The 18740-nt window shown below is 43.4% G+C and overlaps 1 protein-coding gene across 3 annotated transcripts in view; it reads right to left on the bottom strand.

The window, feature by feature from the left end:
- The window catches only part of PRDM10 (PR/SET domain 10), a 125048-nt gene that overhangs the window by 14998 nt on the left and 91310 nt on the right, over positions 1–18740 (bottom strand). For 2 of the 3 annotated variants that reach the window (XM_061202300.1, XM_061202299.1), the window contains exons 8-14: positions 15179–15251; positions 14188–14305; positions 11084–11213; positions 10332–10574; positions 4834–5181; positions 2316–2471; positions 419–598 (exon numbers count right to left, since the gene is read on the bottom strand). In XM_061202300.1, coding sequence (XP_061058283.1) covers positions 419–598; positions 2316–2471; positions 4834–5181; positions 10332–10574; positions 11084–11213; positions 14188–14305; positions 15179–15251 — 1248 coding nt within the window. The remainder of the gene's footprint in view (positions 1–418; positions 599–2315; positions 2472–4833; positions 5182–10331; positions 10575–11083; positions 11214–14187; positions 14306–15178; positions 15252–18740) is intronic. The other variant, XM_061202301.1, reaches the window with a different exon arrangement.

The raw sequence follows: 18740 nt of genomic DNA, 5'->3' as shown, positions 1-18740 counted from the left end.
GGTGCTTCAGCTAACCCGGTTCGCATACCCTGCCTTGGCGGAAAGTTCCCTCCTATTGCCGTGTCATATCTGGAACAACTGGTGTGGGGGGCTGCAAGGCAACGACCCCGCCAGAGAGTACGTTCGGGAACACAGAAGAGAACAGGAAGAGGGAGCACAGAGCAGAGCCGGAGAGGGGCAAAGCAAAGCAACACGAGCAACGAAAAGTGATCAACAGACCTCTTCCAAGAGACAACAGAAGTGAACCATAGCAAAGGCGGCAAGGGGCGACCAGCGGGGAGAGAAGCCCCAAGCTGGGAACTGTTCGCCTCCGCTTTGTCCCCGGCCAGGGACGAAACCCAGGGACAGATTTAGTGCAGAATACAGTGCCAGAGCCACCGCCTGAGCAGGGGCGGGCGGTCCGGAGCCTGGCACTGACCAGCATGCCTCGTCTCCGGAAGCCCATCATGCACAGGCGGCACTTGAACGTGAAGCTGTCGTAGTCGGTGGACGTGATGCGCGGCTTGAACGTCTTGGAGCGGCTGATGCGGTCGGCTTTCCTGGCCTCCCTTTCAGGGTTGTGCATCCTCTGCATGTGTTCCCGTAGTTTGTCTTTTCGCTGTTTAGAGAGAATTTTTGAGAAGGCAGAGGGGTGGGGAGTGGGAGTAGAAGATTTTTAATTGAAGGGGTCAAAAAAAAATCAATACAAGTTAGCAGTAACACAACCCACCAGGCTACATCCGAGGACACGGCAACCCTGGCTGGGAATTACTCTGTTCGCTCGCAAGTAAGTGCATTCCAATGAGCCTTGCTTGAAAATGACCATTCAGTTTGAAAGCTACACAATGATTTCTGAGAAGAAAGGTTTTGCATTTATGTAGAAGTGATCAAAGGGCACATGGAATAAGTTTGGTATTAAGAACTACAAGACAGGGACTTCCCTAGCAGTCCAGAGGTTAAGATTCCACACTTCCACTGCAGGGGGTGCGGGTTCCATCCCTGGTCGGGGAGACTAAGATCCCACATGCCTTGCAGTGCAGCCAAAAAGTTAAAAAAAAAAAAAAAAAAAAGAACTACAAGACAAATTGATAATGAATGATAGGTAATACTGGATTTACAAAGCCATGTGTGTTCTCAATTACAACACGTTTTAACACACATAATGACATTCCTCTAAATCCCAAATGAATTTAAGTAAGTATCTCTCATCATATAAATTTAGCAGTTCAAGTAAGCAGTTACACTGCCTGCTATGGATGGGCACATGGTCTAGGTCACAGCTCTTAGTCTGATCATCTAATCTTCTAGTGATACATGTTGATGTGAGTCCACAGACAGAAAATGAAGCAGAGCCTGTCCTGAATAATAACAAATTCCAAAAATGCCAGCTCCCTTATCCAGTGAGGCTCTGCTCTTGGACATACGATTACACTGCTATTGGTCTTATAAAGATTTTGAACCTTTCTACCAGACCAGTTCTTTCCACATTTTGGTACAAGGATGTTTCTGTAACTACTTCATTTTTCAGCACGTTTATTTAACAAACATTTCTTGAATGACCACCGTGTATCTGGAACCATGCTGAGTTCAGAGGTGCCATGCCAGGCATCCCCACCACCTCCACATTCTACACAAATGCCTCCTTTTAAAATTAGTTCTCCCCTCCTGAATCCATTTCAGATTCTTTTCCAGTTTCTATGACAGCATGACCTACTCATATTCTGCAGAGTGTCTCTCATTGACATCATTGCAGAATCATCTGGTTTCCCAACGAAGCATATTTTACCATTTTCACATTTGTTTAACTCTTATCTCTGAGTCTCCCGTGGGTTTTTCCGTTGCTTTCTTCTAAATTCCAGGCACGTTTCTGATACTTTTATTTTTTATCTTAATCCTGGAAGTCATTAACATTCCCCAAAATAGTCTAAGCCCTCTCAACATCCCACAGATTTCCCACCTCTGTTGGATGACAGTCCTCATGCCCCAGGGCTCAGTTATCAGGCTCTTACACTTAATAAGTGCTCAGTAAAAAATTTGGTGGGTAAATGTATTGTCCTCTTAGGAGTTCCTCGATAGCAATTTAGTTCATTCATTATACACTTGGATTCTTGTAAAAGGTGCATTAGTACTCTGGGGATTTGAATTAATTATTTTGGGAAATTAAGGTGAGTTTTCCCCTTAATTTTATCTTAACAACTAAGTCAAACATGAGGCACAAAGTACATCTCAAGTCCGTTCTTTGAGCGTCGATGATACACCCATGAAATGGGCAGGCGCATCCTCAGCTTGTCAATCTCAGTGGCCCGAGAACACCCAGGCGGCCTGCTGGCTCCTACCTTAAACTGCTTCCCACACGTAGAACACAGGAAGTCCTTACGGTCTGAGTGCCGGAGCATATGCAGCCGCAGCTTGTCAGGGCGGCAGAAGGCCTTGTCGCACTCCGTACACTGGTAGATCTTTTCCGAGTGGAAGCTTCGCACGTGTTTTTTCACCTGGCAGTGAGGACACAGAAAGTCAGGGGAAATGACCAAAGGCAGCTCAGCAACGCTAGAGGGAGCCAAACGCTGTGCCGTGGATCTTCATCAACCTGGCCTGGGAGCCAATCAGGTGTGACTGATAACGGGCCTCAGTAACACTATCCCCGTCACAGAGGCCAGGAAGCCTTACCAACCTCGATCTCCCACAGGACTTGAAGAGGAAGAAGAAAATGTTTGCTTAGTCCAAGCCCTGATCACGTGGAACCCATTTTTCTTTCCTTTTTTTTTTTTTTTTTAAGATTAAAAGCAAGAGTTCCCTTGGATTTAAATGAATCTTGGTAAAAATTACCTATAAGAGGACAAAAAATAATTCTTTCTCACTTTTTCCTGCTTCCAACATGTACAGAAGCAACTTAGCCCCTTGTAGTAATTGGTCCTTTTACATCTTTCTATCAAATCAGGTTCTGAAGAATTAAAGACATGAATTAGACGAGAGAAAACACATTACCCATATATGAGAACAATACAACACCAGCATCATTTCCCCTTAATTGGGACTTATTCCCTATACTTTTAGATAACTTAAACAAAGGAATATGGCCTCTGAACTCTCTTTGCCATACATACCCAGTGAAGAAGAGTTATGGATGGGAGCTAAGTAGTGAGTCACATCAAACCACTCCTGCAAGACATTTTCCTTCATTATTTTTGGAGTCTCTTTTGCCATTAAATTCCACCCTAAAGCAACTTCTCTAATTGTCTGTGTAAAGTGAGAAAATTACCAAGACTCCCAACACTAACAGAACTATGATTAAATCCTAGTCTCCTTTTGCTTTGGTAATTTTTTTAAAAAAAGAGAGAGACACAATATTTTTACTAGATATTTAGACTTAACTTGTTCATTCACTAGCATGTAACAATATTATCACTTGAAGTCCAAATGAAATCATGAATATTCTGGAATTTATCCTCACCGCATTTTGCTCCAGAATATAATACAGGGGAGGAGGTCAGTGCTTAATACAGAAGTATATTAGAGCCAAAACATGGAAGCGACCTAAATGTCTATTGACAGAGGAATGGATAAAGGAGGTGTGGTACATATATACAATGGAATATTACTCAGCCATTAAAAAGAATGAAATAACACCATTTGCAGCAACATGGATGGATCTAGAGGTTGTCATACTGAGTCAAGTAAGTCAGACAGAGAAAGAGAAATCACTTATATGCAGAATCTTAAAAAAAAAAAAAGATACAAATGAACTTATTTACAACAGAAACAGACTCACAGACTTAGAGAACAAACTTATGGTTACCGGGGGGAAGGGTGGCGGGGGAGGGATAGATTGGGAGTTTGGGATTGACATGTACACACTGCTATATTTAAAATGGATAACCTGGGCTTCCCTGGTGGTCCAGTGGTTAAGAATCCGCCTGCCAATGCAGGGTACACGGGTTCAATCCCTGGTCCGGGAAGATCCCACATGCCACGGAGCAACTAAGCCCGTGTGCCACAACTACTGAGCCTGCGTGCCACAACTACTGAGCCCACGTGCCTAGAGCCCATGCTCCGCAACAAGAGGAGCCACCACAATGAGAAGCCCACACACTGCAACGAAGAATAGCCCCCGCTCGCTGCAACTAGAGAAAGCCTGTGTGCAGCAATGAAGACCCAATGCAGCCAAAAATAAAATAAATAAATAATTAATTAAAAATAAATAAACTAAAATGGATAACCAACAAGGACCTGCTGTATAGCACAGGGAATTCTGCTCAATATTATGTAACAACCTAAATGGGAAAAGAATTTGAAAAAGAATAGACACATGTATATGTATAACTGAGTCACTTTGCTGTACACCTGAAACTAACACAACATTGTTAACCAACTATACTCCAATATATAATAAAAAGTTAAAAAAAAACAGTATGTTATATACCAACTTTCTCTTTGTTTCCTTCCAAAATGCATCACCTTAGTAGCACAAGACAGGAAACCAAAGTGATGGGGAGAAAATGTTTCCAGGCCAGGAAATGGGAGTATGTCTTCTACACGCGCCATATATTTTATGAGTAGTGGGTATTGGCAAGGATTAAGAAAGACTTTTTAAAGCTTATAACCAGATCTGGGTGTTTATTACTTGTAATACAACTTAAATGTTTAAATGCCAATGTCTTGTTTGGACAATTGAGGGTCATAGTAACCTTTTGCTTATCAAAAGTAGGTTGACTGAAGAAATACCACACTCAACTAAGAAGATGCTGCGAAGAAGGAATGCAAATGCAGACGACAGGCTGTCTCAATCTTCCAAAACTCGAAGTTTCTTGTACCTAAAGGAGGAAGTGTTCAGGCATCGCGGTAGCAGACACTCACCTGGATAAAATCTGGGAACCGTTTCTTACAAGTTGGGCAGGTGAAGTAGCCATCACTGATATGAATGGCCACGTGATCTTTCAACAAATCAAGGCGGTCAAAGGATTCTGGGCAAAAAATGCAAGAGTAAGTCTTCTGGTCCGAGTGGAGCTTCATGTGGCTCTCCAAGGACGCACTGCTGATGAAGCCCTTGTTACAGAGGTCACAGGTCAATGGGCAGCTCCCCTCCCGCCCATGGAAGCGCAAGTGTTGGTCCAGTTTGTCCTTTTCACGGAAGGCCTTCCCACACTGCAAACATTTAAAAGGCCGGAAGGACTTCCGAATAAACAGATGCTGAAGAGCTGCATTCTGAAAGACACACACAAATGAGATTATTTAGTGAGTTAAGTGTGTAAGCAGCTCGCACATTTATAGGAAAAGAGGACAATCTCTGCAATCACAGACTTTCCACAGAAATTAAACTCTAGGACACACAGTTGAAAGATTTTTCTGGTAAAGACATTAAAAATGAAGCCATCCCCAAAGAAGTTCATCTTGAAAAGACAACCTTTTGTGTGCTGTTTTATGTCTATGTGTGTGTGTTTTCTTTTGAGAGGATCTAAGTAACGTTCAAAAAATAGAGGACTTATATTGGCTTGGCCAAAAAGTTCATTCGGGTTTTTCCATACGATGTTACAGAAAAACTCGAATAAACTTTTTGGCCAACCCAATAGAGCAAAACAAACCCCCGAGTCAAGTAGAATAAAAATTGAAGATTTGGAAGAAATGACTTGGGTTGAGTCACACATGCATGATGAGGTTGGAGTGAGTCAGCCAAATGTTACTTGTTGAAGTCCTTGAGAAAAAGAACTTGAAGCTTGATTCAAATGCTTAGCAAAAATAAAGATAATAAAAAGAACTGAAGCGTAGTAAGTACCAAGGGCTGGGGGAAGCAGGCAGCGGATATGGGGTTTCTTTCGCGGGTGATGAAAATGTCCTGGAATTAGTGGTGATGGCTGTGCAACTTTGGGACTATTCTAAAAACCACTACAAAAAAAGTGAATTTTATGGTAAGTGAATTATATCTCAATTTATGAAAAAGAACTGAAAGAGAACGAAGATACAGATTTACATGAACGTGTTTGCAGCTGAGACAAGATATGTAAGCACACGTTCTAAATGGAATATGTGCCTTAATCACTTCCTACTCAGGAAATGCACAGGACAGCTTCTCAGTGTAGCTGGTTAGTTCCATTGGTTAGAATGCCTTGCTAATTGGGTTAAGCTTATTGCTTTGTTCCCTGTCTAGACCAGTCAATTTCGCTCTTTTTTGTTTTTCAGTCACAGATTGCACTTCTAATGCTGATTAGCCATCTTGTAAATTCATGCAATTGTTATAGGGAATCCCAGTGAGGGAAGATGGTTACTTAGTGCAAATTCATCACCACCACTGAGAAAACAACTCATGTTCTACTGAGAGCAAACCAACAGAATCATCTTTCACACAGAGAATACAGAATCAATATTTTAGTTCTACTATAATGAAGACTCATTCATAAATTCCTCAAAACACCAGGGGGAAAGTTCTAGATAGCTATGAGGTGGGGGGAAAAAATCCCTCAAAAAAATGTATCTGTGAATGGGTATGCTTACGTAACTATAAGAGACTAGTAATTAAAGAATTAATGGAGGTCTTAATGCTTTATTTGTGCAATGAAAAAAGTACAATGAACAATGCTTAAACCCTTAATTTCAAATTATTCACAAGCAGCAACTCCTGAAGTAACTTTAATGTGAAATAATCGTTTAGGGAAAAAGCAAAATAATTATTGTTGACTTAGTGAAAATTCTGAACATAGTTCCTATACAGCAGAGAACATCTTTCTCAGGGCTTCTCTAATAGGGTTGGGAGAGAGATTTTACCTACTCATTTATCTTGAGTAAATATTTCGCAATTCCATCATCTTCCCAGGTTGACTGGGGTTGCATCATATTTTATTCTCCTTTGTATCTAGGTCTCTTAAAAAATAGCTGAGCTCATAGGAAGTGTCAATAAAAGTTTGCAAATTAATGAAATGTATTTAATATGAAAATCAAAAAGAATTATTTCAAGATCTTTTCTGTACCACCTGAAGAGATCATAAACAACAGACCTTTTTCAAATCAGCCACAGAGCTTTCTTTCACTTCATTATACGGTTTAGCGGTCACCTAATCTTTCTACCTTATCTGGACAGATACTTATTTTACATAAAAGCTCTCATGATTCTGGCTACTTTCCAAGCTTTACGGAAATATTGCAAAAGAACAGATGCTATCCTGAGGTTCAGAGATTCAAGACTTATAGTGCTCAGGGAATGTAAGCATCATTTCCTTTACCCAAGTTCAGTGAAGTTTCCAAGGGCAGACATAACGCACAACAACTGATCTTGGTCCCACGGAGATTCCACTTCCCCTTGGGCACCAAATCTGGATGGTGGTTTTGTTTCGGTCCGTTATGCTAGTAAGTCTCCTGTCATCTCTGTTTAGTGTGAGTGTCCTCAGACCCTTGATCTAAACCCAGCAGCCGCCAGGCTCCACTTTCTTAGCTCTATCGACAAACCTTGTTCTTACTGTCTTTTTGATTTCCATGGAACACTGAACTAAGTACTCAAGAACTAGATTGTTTCTCTGATGGAATGATCCTAATGTAACCCTCTCATTACAAGGTAGTGGAAGTGCTGAAACTGTCCACCCCCCCCAACCCACTTGCAGGCCATTTCAACTCTACGGTATCTTCTGCGGTTCAGAGCTACAATTGGTACACATTTTCTAGAAGCAATCATGAGAAAGGGTGGAAGCAGCACAGATAGGTCGCAGAGCTGACGTTGGCCAACCACTCTGTACCGGATGGAACATAAGCTCCTCGAAAGGTGACAAAATGGTATCATTGCTAAAACCTGTGACAAGGGATTCGACCCACACTGAGATGAATTCTGAGTCAACAGAGTCTTTGCAGACAAAACCATAAAACGTTTCTAAAGTCTGATGTTAATAGCTAAAGGAACCTAAATTGACTAATTTTCATATTATTTTGATCCTAACACTAAAAGGAAATCAATCATGTTTGTTGGCTTTTTTTTTTTTTTTAAAACAACTTTTCTCTGGCCTGTTTTCTGCCCAGTTTTCAAAACCTCTAATGGGCTAGCCTTGCCCGGTATGTGCTACTCTCCACTACCCTCCAGGTGGTACCCGTGCTCAGGTCCGGCCAGCAACCACACCAAACAGTTCCTGGGTGTCGGCCTTTGATGCTATGGCTGCCGTCCTCTGAAACCATCTCCCTTCTTCCTGTCTCTCTTTCAAGGACCAGATTAACTCTCACTTCATCTACGAATTATTCCCCAACTCCAGCTTTCTTTGGCCTTTCACTCTTCCAACTTCTGATAGCAATTATAGGCTCTACCTTTACGTGTAGCACTTAACTGTGACCCACTTTACATTAGCATTGCCTCCCTAATTAGACTGGAAGATCCCAGAGGACAGGACACCAGTGAAAATTCTACTGCGTACCTAGGCAGTGCTGAACATACAGTCAGAACTCGGTGCCACTGCAGAAGTCATTCAGTTGTTTCAGAGCTGGAAGGGACCTTGGAGATCACTTAGTCCTACCCTTCATTGTGTGTATGAGCGAACTGCAGCCCACTCACTTACTATTTGAAAATAAATTATCATTATTCATTAACTAATTTGCATTGACTGTAGCAACCAAACTGTCGTTTCCACCAGGATTTAGTAAGTACAGGTTGCAAAGAACAGCAGGTCAGGCAAACACTTAAATAACATTCTGTTATGTGAGTGAAACACAGGAAACAAACGTACCTGCAGCTCCAACTGAGCAGGCAGCATTAGAGGAGAGAAAAATAGTTACATTACCAATGGGGTTGGAAGGCTTCCCTTCAGTTGGTCATTACCAACCTGGATAGAAAAGATGAAAAAATACATAGCCCCTGCTTTTTAGAATGTGTGAGAGGAAAAAAAAAAAAAAAAATGGCTCACCTAAGACTGACCTCCAAAAGCCACATACACATGGCTTTTGCTTTGACACAAGGAACCTTGTTCCAAAACCAGTAACCCAGTTCATTCCAGAACACAGGTACGATCACGGCTACACTATGCTTACACATCCACACCTCACGAAACATGTGGGCTTTAGTTTTTTCCTTCAGAAAATTAAATCTAGAAAGCATTTCTATGGACCTAGTGAAAAATCAGAATGGCCAAAGCAGAAAAGATAGTAATCGCCCAAGAAAGAGTGAAATGCAGATTGGGAATCATGTGGCATGACAGATGGAAGGTATGCATAGCCTTTTGCCTTTCTGGTCTGTATTTATGTAGGTTTACATATCCTTTTGAAATAATATACATGGAGCCATAAGTTTTATAAGTTTCCATTTCAGGACCCTTATAAAGTCTATTTAGCCTGATTGCTCAGAGTTCTTCCACAGTGTCATACAGAACAAACATTTAAATGTATTTTTAAATGAAGGCACGGACTAGACTATTGTTCAAGGTCCCTTCTAGCCTATAGGCAAATAAGACCAAAAGAAACATAAGCTAAAATGATCGTCCACCTAGGAACTGTAAAGCCTGGGAAGTTATACAAAAAGTCTCTTTCATCCACATAAAGAATTAAGAAAAGTCTTTAAACATCCTGCTACCACAAACACGGGTTTAAGTCATTGTTTTCTGGATGTCAATTGTCCGCACAGACACTGATCTCACAAAACCACGGTGCTCTCCACACGCATCCCCCGCAGGTCCTAACGCACACTCAACGCTGTCTGTGAAACAGGGACAAAACACACCCGGCCAGGCAGCCGTGGAGGCCCTGCAGCCGCGGAGGCCCTGCAGCCGCATGGCCTGAAGTCAAGTCACAAGTCACCCCGGTGAGACAGTGACCTACCCCCGAACCTGGAGCTTAGCTCCGAGCTGTCCCCGTGTGTGGGCTGCACCTGCCTGATCAACTTGGACTCAGGTCCCTGTGCACTGACGCGTCCCGGCATTTGCCAGTCTCCCCTGGGAAACCGTTGATAAACAAATTCAAAACCCCAAACTGACTTGAGAGCTACGATTAAGCACACATTAGCCCGGCTTCAATGTAAGTAACTATTACAACTCAGTGTACTTATCTCTCCATTTCCAATCTGTGAGTTTAGGGATCCAGAGAGTTATCCTACTCTAACTACACTAGTCCGGATGCTGCCAAGAGCCAGGCTTCTGAGTCACTGCTACATTGATGGAATCTAGGACCGGCCATGCCAGCCTGCCACGGGACCGAGAGACCCAGAGAAACAGTTCATACTTTCTTCCAAAACAAGGGGCTTGAGCCTGTGATAGGCTAGATGCCAGCAAGCCTTAGAAGTGGTGGCGAACGGCCGGGCACCTACGCGGCTGGCCGCCTGGAGAGAGGTCAGCGCCCGCGGGGCGGAGGGCTGGGAGAGGGTGGGGCGGGCGTCCCACTTACCCGGGCATCCCACTTACCCGGATGCGCTTGGCCCTGCGCATGTCGTCGGCCGTCAGGGTGCTCTGCGCGGGCAGCACGCTCTCCTCGTGCTGGGGCTGCAGGTGCAGCTCGTGCGTTTCCGTCTCGTGCTCCAGAGAAGACTGGGCTTCCGGTGGCAGCTGAGGGACTGCGAGCGCGGGCTGCTCCGGTTGGTCCAGGCCATTCAGAGTTGCAGGTTCAGCCTCATCGAACTGCTCCTTGGTGGGAAAGTACAGCAAGTCCTGAAATTGCAACCACCAGCCATTATGTCCCTACCTAGATAGACATTAGTGCTAGGATTTAGAACTGCTGCTTTATTTTTTAAATGACTAGCGTCGTTATGCTCAGAAAAGAATAGTTTCCTTCTGAGAAAATTAGTTAGGTAACCATCCAGAGGATGGAAAAACCGTGAGACATTTCCAGATCATTTTGTGAGGAGAAGACTATGACAGGACTCTTCTTGAATATCATCATTTTAATTGTTTAAACTAATTAAACAGAGTCCCCCAATAATGTCTCTGGACAATTTCAAACCTTTAGGGCAGCAGAGTTGGGTTTCTGTTGTAAGTAACGTTTGAAAAAACGTTCTTTTTAGTCTTTCTCTAGTCAGACTTTAATTAACAGGCAGCACAGCACTGACAGGCAGGATTGCCACCCTCTGAAAGGCGTTTGTACTGGAGTCCAGTAACGCTTCTCGTAAGTTCTCTAATCAAGCGTCCAAGAAGAGCTCTTGCTTTCCCATCCCCCATACCTGTGTCCCATCATCACACTTTTCCCCATTTTCACTGGTTATTTCCAAGCGGATAAATTTGGGAGGGCGTCCCGGCCGTCGACCCGGGCCAAACCGCCTCTTGCCTCGCCCCCTTCCTCTGCCTCTTGTTCTGGGGACAAGACATTGGGTTATAGATAGTCATGGTTACACAATACTGCACAACAAATATTTCCCTGAATGATCCGGATTCACCCCAAATCTTGATTTCCTCTCACTTTATTTCTTTTCCTGATTCTTTTTTTCTAATGGAAACAATCACTTTGCTAATACACACTTTCCAAATTTCTCATCTTTGCCATCTATATAGCTCAAAGAGATGTCTTAAATTATTCAGAATAAAAGGAGCTTTAAAAAGTCAAAGCACTGACACCATTTTGCTACCGAAAATTCTGAAAGCTCGCACACATCTCTGCGATTCTGTGAGCAACGCAGACAGGACAGAACACGCCTCGTGTGTGTCCTGGAGACAAGATTCCAGTCTTCCCCTTGTTCACCTCATGTTCCTTCCATGGAATGTGGCTATAGAGTCAAAGGAATGCCCTTGTCTTACTATAATCTTCTGGAAGGTCAGAACAAATTTCTAATTCACCGGTTCCATAGCGCATCCAGTAAACACCACATTAAAAGATTCTTTATTATGGGAAATTCTGAACCTCGGCAAATGTGGAGAATACAAGGAGCCTAGTGTACCCGCTACCTCATTTCAATACTTATCAACTCATGGCCAGTTTTATCCCATCTATAGCCTCACCACTTCTCCCACACACATACCCATTAGGCTATTTTGAAATAAATCCCAGACATCATTTCATCTGTAAATATTTCAATATGTACCTCTAAAACATAAGGACATATAATATGTATATATAATACACATATCTCCACAACAACTTTATTGCACCTAAAAAATAACTGATAGTTGCTCAACATTTATTAAATCTAGCCAAAGTTCAAATTTGCCTAATTGTCTCAAATTTCTTTTAACAGCTGGCTAACAAACATTTTTATCTACAATGTGTCATGCATGGAGCTTGACAGTAAAGACAGTAAGTTATATGCAACAGTTTTTACCCTCAGATGTCCAGTAGAGGCAGCACGCATATAAACCAAACCTCACAACAGAATATAAAAAGTGCTATAGGGGCTCCCCTGGTGGCGCAGTGGTTGAGAATCTGCCTGCCAATGCAGGGGACACGGGTTCGAGCCCTGGTCTGGGAAGATCCCACATGCCGCGAAGCAACTAGGCCCGTGAGCCACAACTACTGAGCCTGCACAAGCGTCTGGAGCTTGTGCTCCGCAACAAGAGAGGCCGCGACAGTGAGAGGCCAGCGCACCGTGATGAAGAGTGGCCCCCGCTCGCCGCAACTAGAGAAAGCCCTCGCACAGAAATGAAGACCCAACACAGCCCAAAACATATAAATAAATAAATAAAATTAAAAAAAAAAAAAAGTGCTATAACAGAGCCATGGTCGAAGTTTTCGGGATACACAGGAGGGAGCGACGGAACTCCTGCTGTGTCCTCCACGCACCCCAGACGTTTGCTCCCGTGGTCACACCCTCAGCCTTGTCGTCCTTGGTAGGTGTGGAACCCCACTGCCCTGATGCCATGCCTCGCCCGCTGCTACACCGTGTCCTGACTTTCCAGCTCACCCCCTCAGGCGCCTGGACTCAGCGATCCTTCCCCCTCACCACCAGCTCCACTCCAGTCCTGCCCCCTGTCTGCAGTCCTGCGTCCTCTTCATGTTTCCTCTCCGTTCTTCCGCTCATAAGCTCCAAGGTCCTTCACGGGAGTCACTCCCTTGTACATGCTCTTCCCTCCCCACTGCTGCTTCATCACTCTCGCTGCGTTGCACGCGCTTGGTGAAACCGACTCCCTGCCGGCTCTGCACCGGCACCCTCGCAGCGAAAGACGCTTGGCGACGACACAGCCGTGACTCACGTGAGCCCTCACTCACGTTACAGGCAATCACACTGGACTTCCCTGGAATATTTACTCTCCCACTTCCCTAAATGCCATTTCACACCATCTCCTCTCTTTTCAAATCCCATAAAAGCTGGCAACCCTACATCTGTCCCACTGGGACTACTCTGCCCGGAACCACTCTCATTTTTCATCTGAACTGTTGAAATAGCTTCTAACTAGACTCCCTGTCTTCACTCTTACTGCAATACAAGCTACGGTGATGTTTTTATTTTTATCCACAGTGATGTTTAGAAATGTAACTGACATCACAATATCCCTTGATCAGCAGACTCTAAAGACTTCTTATCACACATAGAATTAAATTCAAATTTTCTACCACTACCCATCAGGCCTACGTGATCCAGCTGCTGCCTACCCCATCCTGTGGAATTCTCCTTCACCTACCTTTCTTATATACTGGGAAGTAAACATAGGACTGGGCTTCCCTGGTGGCGCAGTGGTTGAGAGTCTGCCTGCCAATGCAGGGGACGCGGGTTCGAGCCCTGGTCTGGAAAGATCCCACATGCCGCAGAGCAACTGGGCCTGTGAGCCACAACTACTGAGCCTGCGTGTATGGAGCCTGTGCTCCGCAACAAGAGAGGCCGCGATAGTGAGAGGCCCGCGCACTGCGATGAAGAGTGGCCCCCACTTGCCGCAACTAGAGAAAGCCCTTGCACAGAAACGAAGACCCAACAGAGCTAAAAATAAATAAATAAATAAATAATAAAAATAAAAGGAATTCCTTAAAAAAAATAAAAATAAAAAAAAATAAACATAGGACTTAGTCTGATGAAGGAATCCTACTACTGAAAAGAGTTTGAAAATCAGAAGAATTCCTATTTCAGAATCTCTAGTTAGGGGAGATTTTACTAAGGTGAAAAGATGTCCTATTGCTGGGTATTGGTTATGCTGGAAAAGACACAAGTAGTAATGAGGACCAGGGGAAAAAAGCAAATGACGGATAAGAAATGTCCTTCAGCAGCCTACCCGGTTACCTGTCTACACACAAGCGCGCGCGTGTGCGCACACACACACAGACTCATAAATTCACAGATGATGTAGAAATGACCCTGGAACTTTAAAAACTAAGTTTTTGAAATCTTCCCCCTTATTATTATACCTGCTAAACACATCCAGTTTCTCATCATGCGAGTTGAGATGCTGTTGCAGCTGCTCTGAGCTTATAAATCGGCGGTTACATTCGTAGCAGGGCCAATTCTTCTCTTGCTCTCGAAGAACTGCAGTCGTGGGAGAGAAACCACGGAGGATGGTGATCAACAGGCACCAATAAAACTCAGATGCCCAGGACCCACACCATTCCCATCTCAGCGTAGCCCAGTGTTCATAAATAACCAATGTCTGCTGTTCTGTTATAAAATCAAAGGCTAAAGTTTGACAGAGAATAATTTTTAGGATCTTGTTTTCTGATATATTTGCATAAGACATCAAAGGAACGAACACCCTTGTGCTACCCTCTCCCACCCCGCAATACATACACACACACACACACACACACACACACACACGACCTTACCACACTGGAAAGCCAAGGAGTGCTACAATGGAAATCTTACATCTTCCATCTTACAATGGAAGTCGGGAGATTAGTTACACTTGGGAGTGAGGAGGAATTACAAGGCTCAGGGGAGTCCTGGGGCCATGGCCACGCTCCGTGTCTTGATCTGGGTGCAGGTTGCCCAGGTGTCCTCACGTTGTGAAAATTCACTGGGCCATTACTTAGGATTTGCGCACTTTTCTGTATGTAGGTTGTACTTCAGTGACATTTACTTTGAAAACAAAGTCAATGCCTACCTTGCCGTGTTCAGAGATGATTACATCTCGATAGGGATCGTCCTCTGATCTAGGTCCTAATTTAGTATTTGGAGGTTTTCATTATATTAAATACTATTTTCCAGCACCCATGAAAGAAATGTAAATATGTCATTGTCATTTGACCCTAGAATTAGACAGGGATGTGCAGCTCTAAAGAACCTATTAGAATATCTTAAATACAGAGAGATAGAAAAATTAGACATTGCATAAAGATGTAAGTAATATATACAATTTAGAATCAATATATGAAATACAAAAAAATGAAGAAGTCCAATCACCTTTCCTTTCTTCCTCGGAAATGTCATGAATCTTCCGGTTCACAAACTCGGCATAGGAAGCAGCATACCACACCTGCAAGAGCCAAGTACAACATCAAGGACTAAGGGCATCACCGGATGTGCTTCACGTGCTTCAATTCCTCCTCCTGCTCACAAGAAACAATTCAGGATTTTCTACAGCCCACGGAAAACAAACAAACAAACAAAAGAAGCCGAACTGTGAGGTGACCCCGTTAGCGCAGACAGTCAGTCAGGAAGTTCGTCTGCCAAGACACACTGTGTGTTTTCTTTTTCCTTTGTAAAAACCTGTGGGACTTCCCTGGCGGTCCAGTGGTTAGGACTCCATGCCTCCACTGCAGGGGGCACGGGTTCGATCCCTGGCGGGGCACTGAGATCCCACGTGCCACGCGGTGAGGCCAAAAAAATCAATATATAAAATTTAAAAAATAAAAAGATAAAAAACTGGTTTTGTTATTAGAACAACTTCACGAGAGATAACATCAATAGTCTCTTGATCTGCATGAAGCAGAGCCTCTTCCAATTCTTTTATCTGTATTTAAACACAGGTTTCTCCACAGCTGTGATCATGGTGGCTCCACCCCGACACTGCTGGGTCACCAGAGCTGCCCCACCTTCCCGAGCCTCTTCCTCCGTCCTAGCCCGCGGGCTGTTTCTGCTCAGTCTCCCTGCCTGGCTCTCCTTCCCCTCCCGCACCCCTGAACAGTGCTGTTCCTCGAAGCGTAGTTCAAGTCCAGAGCCTTCTGATTTCTCCCCGAGGCGATCGCATCCATTGCAGCCAACTCTATGCTAATGACTCCCCAGTCACTGCCTCTACCCCAGACCCTCCCCTCCTGCCCTCTACCTACATTCTACTGCCTGCCTGATGGCGCTTGTCCAGAACTGACTTCCAGATGCTCCCTTCCTCGCTCCCCACCCCTGCCTACCTTTCCCATCTCAATAAATACCCCACCTTCCACACAGTTGCTCAGACTTGAAATCTAAAAGCTAACCCTTTTTTAAATATATTTATTTATTTGGCTGCCCTGGGTCTTAGTTGCGGCAGGCGGGATCTTTAGTTGTGGCATGCGAACTCTTAGTTGTGGCATGTGGGATCTAGTTCCCTGACCAGGGATCGAACCCGGGCCCCCTGCATTGGGAGCGCGGAGCCTTAGCCCCTGGACCACCATATTTCTGTTTTCTTCTGTAACGCCTCTCGGTTCTGTAAGAACTCTCGGTGGCTCAGACGTCCTCTGTCTGCTCCGCCCACCTAGATGCTCGCCAAGATGAGCTCCTGCCTGGTTTTCTAACGAGCCTCTGCTTTTCCACTCTCGCTCCCTGCATTCCAGTTCCCACACAGGAGCCCGCGCGGTCTTCTGGAAACACAGTCTGATTTCATCACTCACTCCCGTGCTTAATGGCCTGCAACAGCTGCTTGGTTCTCAGTAAACCTCAAGTGCTTGATGCTGGTCTGCAAAGGGCTCCCACCACTCTCCTTTACCCGCCTTCAGTTCCTCCAGCATGTAGAGTTCTTGCCCTTGCTGTTCCACCACCAGGAATGTTGGGTTCTCCACTGTCACCTCCTCAGCAAGGCCTGCCCTCTCCCGTCACACCTAAATTGGGGCCTTTCCTGTTATCTGCTCCTTTCACACCTTTTGTGTCCTTCACAGCACTTGTCACTGCCCTGACGTAGCCGTGACCACCTACATTTGCTCCTGCACAAACCTGGCCGAGATCTTTCTATTCTCACCTCATTCCGGTATATGTCCCACTGGCACTCCGTGCGGTGCTACACTTGCCAAGCAATGCATATGAAGGCCAAAAAAAATTGCCATCTCCCTCAGAATAAACGAAAGAAACTTCAAAGCAATGCAAGGCTGGTGTGATCATACCGGAGGAACTCTCATTAAGGTATCAAACATTGAGTGATCAGAAACTTCCCACTGACTTGATCAAAAAACTCTCAACTTCCAAGGACATGTGTTTCAATTGAGGAAAAAGACACATATGGGTTCAGTCAATGGGAAAGCACAGCATCAAAACTTACAGAAAAGCTATCAGTGGCTTGGAAAAATATCCCAGAGGTGACAGCAGAGCAGTTATTCTAAAAACACTGCATCATCCTCAACATCTTGATGGCACAGAAGATGACAGATATACAAAAGCACAACATCCATGATAAAGTAAAACAATGATCCAGTTAAAGAAAAAAAAAGTCAGACTGCACAGAAAGCAGTTTATACCTTAACCAATTTATTTTGCTTATAGTGTGCCTTTTTAAATATGCATAAGTGTGATGTGATTTCAAAATTATGTCTAAATAAGTCCAAAATAGCTCCTGCAATAAATATAAAATAACTACTTCTGTTGATTAAAATAAGCACTGTAACATAGCTCAGCTGGCAGTGTATTTTTTTTCTTAACGGTGTGTAAAATAATGGTGCATCTTAATGTCTGAGTCAGTAAAAAAATTACAAAATTCTAATGTATCTAGCTCTATCTTTGCTTATAATTATTTCCTCAGACTTATTTTCAAGGACTGGGTTTACTCAGCCAAGAACATTTTTGCTGCCTACTGTCAGAAATATTCTATAAAATATTGCAATTCTGAAACAAACATCCCTATTTTTTAAACCCTCACATTCCTTGTATTATATCTGTTTATTTTTGCTAGTTTAAATTAACAAAAATATTAACTCATAGTTGCTTTAAGGGTTTTTAAATTATCAACATTTAAAAATTTTTTTTAACATTTCTTTACTATTTGAGTCCTCCCCCAAATAAAGTCTATTCCCAATACTTATTTATTGTCCATCTGGATGTAGTGAGGTTAGAGGCGCACAACTTTCTCTCAGTTTGTATACTCAAACCTTTTAACATGTATTACAAATATTTCCCCCATTCTGTTGCTTTCTTTTTATCTGTTGTTTTGGTTGTTCATTATATTGAACTATTATATTCTTATTTAATTGTATCTGTCTGCCTTCTACTGCATTAAAAGAGAAAATAATCTCCCCTCCACAGTTAAAAAGTATTCATTCAGTATCAAGAATTTATTGGAATACAGGTGTGAGATGTGAATCTCCTTCTGCACATTTTCTTTGGAGGTTATGTACTATCCACTCGACGGTTTCAAAGACGCAGGGTTTGTACAGCTTTTAAACAAAGTCTAGGTCTTTGTTCCCCCCAAAGAAGTATCTATTTCTCACTTTACCACACTGAGACACAGTGCTATTCAGTGTTCATGTACCAAAGCAATCATTTCTAACATATTTTTCATTTATAACTTTAATATTTTGACCCCCTCTTTTTACCATGTTCCTAACATAGCTTTAAAAACGGGGGCGGGCGGGGGGGGGGGTGGTGGAGGGGATTTCCCCTTAGAATCATAGCAGAATTTTCATTAATCATCAAGAGTTAATATTTAGACAAATTCCTACAGAGCGTTATCCCCAAAAAATATATTCCTAAAATCAGACGTCAGTGCATAGAATTCTTTGGGTAAAATGAGTCTTCAGATAAAGAAATCTTGCCCATACCTCTGAATTCCATTTTACAAGATCTC

This window comes from Eubalaena glacialis, chromosome 10, assembly GCF_028564815.1.
Source record: "Eubalaena glacialis isolate mEubGla1 chromosome 10, mEubGla1.1.hap2.+ XY, whole genome shotgun sequence".
In the NCBI taxonomy this organism is placed as follows: Eukaryota; Metazoa; Chordata; class Mammalia; order Artiodactyla; family Balaenidae; genus Eubalaena; species Eubalaena glacialis.
This window is presented reverse-complemented; position numbering and strand designations above follow the sequence as displayed.